Source organism: Mastomys coucha, unplaced genomic scaffold, assembly GCF_008632895.1.
Source record: "Mastomys coucha isolate ucsf_1 unplaced genomic scaffold, UCSF_Mcou_1 pScaffold5, whole genome shotgun sequence".
In the NCBI taxonomy this organism is placed as follows: Eukaryota; Metazoa; Chordata; class Mammalia; order Rodentia; family Muridae; genus Mastomys; species Mastomys coucha.
In genome coordinates, this window is record NW_022196911.1 from 64,944,401 (window position 1) to 64,950,400 (window position 6,000).

Here is a 6,000-nt window from a genome sequence, read left to right on the forward strand (position 1 = left end):
GTCCTTTAAGTCCAGCCTCCTTTTACTGTCACTGACCTGACCCCTTAACCCCAGATGGATGAATGAAGACTTGCTTCAGTATCCACACCCCATGCATGGCGCACAGTCCCACCCGTCTCTCCTATACCAATACCAAATTTGCTCAATGCTAACCAACAGTGTCCTACTGCTCCTTCTCCTGAGCAGCCCTGCCCCACCTCCTCTCCCTCCCCAGTCTGACCTCCTTGGGACTCCTCACTGTTCCCAATCTTGACTTTTCCAGTTTATTCCCCAAAGTATTGGAGTTGCTGTTTCCAAAGCCTGATTCTTCCTGCATCACCTTTGATGGATGGGTCACTAAAGAACAACCCCCCTTTTTCTCTTTGTGACCTGCCATCTGTCTTCTTGTCTTCTGTAGTCTTCTACCCTACCCTATTTTCTCTTACAGGCATGACCAACCTGCAGCCATCAGGGGACCCCATGCATCCCAGGGTGCTATGGACATGCCCAATATATCTGCAGAGGACACCATGTCACGGTATCAAAAGATTAGACACCCCACATCTATAGAGCACTTTTCCACCTCCGACTCATTGAAACTTTTTTTTTTTTTTTCGAGACAGGGTTTTTCTGTATAGCCCTGGCTGTCCTGGAACTCACTCTGTAGACCAGGCTAGCCTCGAACTCAGAAATCCGCCTGCCTCTGCCTCCCAAGTGCTGGGATTAAAGGCATGCACCACCACTGCCCAGCTCACTGAAACTCTTTAACAACCTTCAACCTCCATCAGACTCTTGGAAAAGCCTGGCCTTGCATGGTTCCTGAACCTGTCTCCACCACACAATTAAGCTTTGAGGCCTACTAAGGCCTAAATGCTACTACCAGGGGGAATGAGTCCCTGACTCCACTGTAAAATTGTCTTCCTGTGTGGTACCATGTATCTTGGGCTACCTTACTATCATTCTTGTCATCTAGCACTGCAATTACGCATTTACAGACTGTCTGCTGTTGCTCTGTGGTGAATACCTTAAGCAAAGGTATGAGTGTGACTCATCATGGTCTGGTCCCTGGTAAATAGCAGGTTCCTGATTGTATGTATGTTGAGTCAGTGAACTGATGTGGAAATCATCAACTGCCCCATAATGCACAAATAATGATACCCAAATAAAGGATCTCTCCCAAGGTGAAGAGTGCTGGTCTTACTGAACAGGGAGGGAAGAAAAAGGAGAAGGCATACTGGGTGCAGACTGGCTTAGGGCAAGGCTAGTTGTGGCCAAAGGACAGGGTACACTTGGGAACAGTTCCTAGGTCACTCAGCACCACAAACCTTCAAAGGGTGTCTAATGCTACTTGGCAATTCACTTGCCCCTATAAGGGCCAGGCTTGATAGTGTGGCATCTCTCCTCGGATCTCCTGCTGCTATGTCCCTAGTTCCCCTGGAGACCTAGCCATCTGAAGGCCAAGGATTCTCCACCCCCCACAAAACCTACAAACACCACTTCTCATGCTCCTTTGGTATCTTCATGATGGAAGTGTACCATCTCTTCCTTCTAGAAACATCCCTTCCACCTTCTCGGGCACTGGCCTCTGGGTAGCCTTATCCCTGCCCCAAGTGAGCTAGCTTCTCATGAAGACTGTTCATGTTCTAGCAGGCTTTGAATTCCCCACCTCCACCCATTAGGTCTGCCACGATCTTGGGCAAGCTGAATTATCCATCACTAATTAGGTGTGGGTTATTGGTGTCTTCCTGCTATGGTGGTTGTGGGGATCTGATCAATTTTAATGCCTACTCCCAGCTAATTGCAGTGCCTACCCCAACGGGGTCAGGATGAACACAGTTTTGCTAAGGACCGAGGTTGGTTTTCTTTGGCTTACATCCCTCTTTTTTTTGTTGTTTTGTTTTTTTGAGTCAGGGTTTTTCTGTGTAGCCCTGGCTGTCCTGGAACTCACTCTGTAGAGCAGGCTGGCCTCGAACTCAGAAATCCACCTGCTTCTGCCTCCCAAGTGCTGGGATTAAAAGCATGCGCCACCACCCCCGGCGGCTTACATCCCTCTTTACTTACTAGTCACTTCTCTCATGCTTGCCGCTGTCTCTCATTCCCTTTTTCATGCTTTCTCCGCTTCTAACTACAGTTCTAAAGATCATCAATTGGAGTTATGTCACTAAACCCAGTAGTCACAACACTGTCTTCATGTCATGTGACCTCTCAGCTGCCTCTGCGCAGACAGCCACTTCCTCCTGCTTCAAACTGTCTCCAGAGATCTCAGGGCACCGCCCTGCCTGAGAGTCTCCCTTTCAAATCTCTTCAGCTGGCTTCCCCTTCTGCCCAGCTTCATTCTTGGGGCGTCTCTCTCCCCTGGTGTCTCATCTCATCCTGTAGCTTTAAATAACAACCCCATGATCATTTCTCACCTAGCCTGGGCCAGCCTTCCCATCCACCCATGGGTGAAATTCACTTTACTAACCGACCTCCCCACTTGTTCATTATTAGACAGTTCTAAGTTAATCAATCACCTTACACCTACTTCCCTCCTGGGCAATCCAGTCTTAGGAAGTAGCATTATCTTTCTCAGATATTCAAGCCAGATATGAAGGCACCAGCCTGGAGTTCCAGCCACTAAGAAGGCTGAGGCAGGAGGATCACTTAAGACCAGGAGTTTTAGAAGAGCCTGGGTAGAGTGGCAAGGCCCTGCCTCAAAAACAGAAAACGAGGTGTATGCTATTTATTCATCCTCCATTTTTCTTACTGTTTCCATCTAATCCACAAGCAAGCCCTGCATCTCTAAGCCACATGTTGAATCTCCAGTTCTCCCTTTATCTACCACTAATGCTCCAGTCTGAGCCACCTTCGTGTCCTGCCTCCAGGCCTTCACAGTGGACAGATGTTCCAGGTGACAGAACAGCAAGTACAAAGTCCAGAAAAGGCACATTAGGGCACTGGAGTCAGCCCCACAGTGCTAGGAAGTGAGGCTGAGGCCACAGCATGGCTGAAGCTAAGCAGAGAAGCAATGGGATATGAGGGCTTCACTTGGCAGCAGAGGTCGACAAAGCTAGGGGGTGGGGGTGGAGGGAGAGGCAAGGTGATAGAGGATAGGGAAGGAGAAGAGTTGATTCTGAGGTCCTAAGGTCATGGTGTCAAGGTAGGGGACAGATGGGCAGAGACTATAAACATTTGGAGAAATAATGATCACACAGTAGGAGAAACCATGGAACACAGAGAAAACAGGGCCACGAGTGCTTCCTGGAAAAGCCTGAAGGTTGGAGGAGGAAGCCTGGAGCCACTGGTTTGGGGAGGGGCCTGGGTTCTGCAGAGGGCTGGGGTCTACCTAGGATCCCATGCCAGGGTCATGGAGAGAACTTAAGAGGACTTTCCTAAACTGGCTTCCGGAGTTCCTAGCATAGATGCAGGGCGGAAGAGGCTTGGGGGGACCCTTTTCTGGGGTTGGAGATGCTAAGATTGGTCCAGGGAAAGCTGAGCTCGGGACTCAGGTGAGGTAGGACTCACCTGCCTGTGCTCCATCCTGTCCTGGCCGAGGATGAACTGTAAGACACAGGAAAGGGTTGGTGAGGCTTCCTCTGCCCCTCTCCCACCATCCCTCCCTCCACAGTGGGCTACCTACCCTCATAATGGGCTGCAATAGCTCGGCGAGGCCGTGTCTTCCGGCCTTTAGGAGCTAAAAATAAAGCGAGGATTTATTATCAGATTAGCAGAGACACCTCTCTGGTGACCCAGGAGCTAGCCCCCAGCCTCTCACCCTGCTCAGGACCCTGGCATTTATCCAGATTGCTGGGCATCACACCTCTAGAAGCCTCATCCTCCTTCGACACTGACAACATCATTTACCATCCAAACTGGGATACTTGTGAGAGCCACAGGTGGTTATTAATTAATAATCACACTGGGCTAGGGGTGCAGCTTAGTGGTAAAGTGTTTGTCTAGCATGCACAAGGCTCTGGAGTCTAGCTCTACCAACACACAGAGACACATAATTACAGACAGACACAGGTACACAGAGACACATAGACATACACAAATACACAGAGCAGGGAAAATTTCATCCATCCAAACCAGTAATATACAGTATATGAACCACTGATTCATGGGAGTCTTTGTTTAGGGAAGCCAGGGCCTCAGACTTCCCACCTTATCCTTAGGAGGACTCCTGGAGTCTTTTTAACTCCTGGTCATTTGTGGTAGGGGTTCATAGCTAGCAGCTCCATGTGGCAAAAATGAGCTTTAGAAGGTAGAGCTAAAATTCCTAGATTCTATCCTCAACTGCTTAGCCGTTTGACTCTGGGTCTCCTTCATGCTCCCTGCCTCAGTTTTTCTACAAAAATGATAGTTTCTTTTTTTTTTTCTCTGCTCACTTCATAAGACTGTGGTGAAGAGCAAAGCAGTATATGAACCAAAGAATCTTGTTACTGAGACTGGGACACACGGATGGATGCTCACCACTTCTTCGAGGCCGGACTAGTTGTTCCAAGAAAGGTACCACTTCCTGGCTTTCTTCTGTCTGGGGATTCAGTTCCTAGGGGAATTAAGGGCAGGGCTCAAACTGGACCTCCCAGAGACAAACAACCATGGAGCCTGTCAGAAAAACCTTCAGCCAGTAACAGACACAAATGCTAGGAGTTGGCCAAACCTGGGAGTGAGGCTGGGTCCTCAACCCCAATCAACAACCTGCACTCTACTGACACACACACACACACACACACACACACACACACACACACACACGCACACGATATCGGGGAGGTGGGGCAGAGATAGACAGCATGTATGCATAGGTGATACATTATCATTCATACAGCCTCTGTCTCCGGCTCCAACTCCTCATAGTCTCACCTTACACCCAATCAGCACTTTCCACTCAGGCAGAACAACTCTCACCTTGGTAGAGTTGCCCCCTTACAACACCGACATACCCACGTGGGCTGGTTCATTCCAAACACTAAACTAGTGCCAGCTGGAGTCTCCCTGCACACACAGCTCAATGCACACACTTCACACACAACTGTCACAGCCAGCCAACGCCTCAGCTCAGGCACATTTTTCCATGTTGGCATCCAGCACGCAGCATCCACACCTACTCACAGGGGGCTCCCGGTGGTCCTCCACTGTCAGCTCCTCCTGAGAAGGCTCCTGCTGGGAAGGAGGTAGCGTCACCCTGCCCTTCTCCTGACATCTCATCCTCCACCCCTTCTCCGATCCCCTGGCCCTCTGCCCACCCGGCCCCCATCTGCTTCTCTGCACTTTCTGCTCCTAAGATACCCAGAAAGGACTATGCTGAGGGCCTCACCTGGGCAGACAGCGTTGCCCAGCTCCCCAGGCTGACCACGACCAGCAGGAGGCCAAGGCAGGCCAGCGCCAGGCCCAAGCTCAGCACCAGCGGGGCCAGCAGGGCGGTGCCCGGCTCCCCCCGGCGCCCCCTCCGCCTCTGGCTCCGACGGGCGGCCATGGGGGCGGGGGGCTGTGCCTGCCTCACCGCCCCCCCATCCCGGGACCCGAGGGATGGGGAGGGGGAGCTGGTGGGCGGATCCGGCCAGGGGAGAGGGAGGGACCAGGGAAGCGGGCCGGAGGGGGGCGGATGAGGACAGGAAGCCGGACACTGTGTGATTAAACTCCAGCCTCCCCGGAGTGCAGTGCAAGAAGTAAGAGGCGTCCTGCGCCCGGGCGCGTGCGGGCAGGCGACCGCAGTGGCACTCAAGATCAAGGCCTCTAAGGGCCAGTGAAAGCAGAAGTAGACAGGCATCCACCCCGCCAGTGTTCCAGGGATGGGACACAGGCCCTGGCCCCAGGCACTCAGCACCGCCCCAGTATGTTGAGCCCTCCCACGACAATCTTTAATCATGAAAATGCCCCCAAAGGGCTTGCCTACAGGCCAATCTGACGGAGGCAGTTTCTGAGTTGAAATTCCCTCTTCCAGATTTCCTTAACTTGTTTCAAGTCTGCAACCTAACTACTTCTGTCCCCAGCATAGGTTATTTTTTCAGATCATCCTGGTTTTTTTTTTTTTTTTTT

General features: G+C 51.3%; 2 protein-coding genes across 5 annotated transcripts in view; one reads left to right on the forward strand and one right to left on the reverse strand.

Annotated features, from left to right (window-relative positions):
* The window catches only part of Tnfsf12 (TNF superfamily member 12), a 9,710-nt gene extending 3,941 nt beyond the window's left edge, over nucleotides 1-5,769 (reverse strand). The window contains exons 1-5 of one of the 2 annotated variants that reach the window (XM_031354787.1): nucleotides 5,279-5,769; nucleotides 5,074-5,121; nucleotides 4,432-4,507; nucleotides 3,599-3,652; nucleotides 3,484-3,519 (exon numbers count right to left, since the gene is read on the reverse strand). In XM_031354787.1, the coding sequence (XP_031210647.1) occupies nucleotides 3,484-3,519; nucleotides 3,599-3,652; nucleotides 4,432-4,507; nucleotides 5,074-5,121; nucleotides 5,279-5,731 (667 nt within the window). In that variant the 5' untranslated portion in view covers nucleotides 5,732-5,769. Of the gene's footprint in view, nucleotides 1-3,483; nucleotides 3,520-3,598; nucleotides 3,653-4,431; nucleotides 4,508-5,073; nucleotides 5,125-5,278 lie in introns of both variants that reach the window. The other variant, XM_031354786.1, reaches the window with a different exon arrangement.
* Nucleotides 1-5,869, forward strand: part of LOC116079096 — a 24,120-nt gene extending 18,251 nt beyond the window's left edge. For all 3 annotated transcript variants that reach the window (XR_004113752.1, XR_004113753.1, XR_004113754.1), the window contains 2 exons: nucleotides 4,355-4,467; nucleotides 5,247-5,869. The gene's annotated coding sequence lies outside the window, so the exon portion shown is untranslated. The remainder of the gene's footprint in view (nucleotides 1-4,354; nucleotides 4,468-5,246) is intronic.
* Nucleotides 5,870-6,000: the final 131 nt, after the last annotated feature.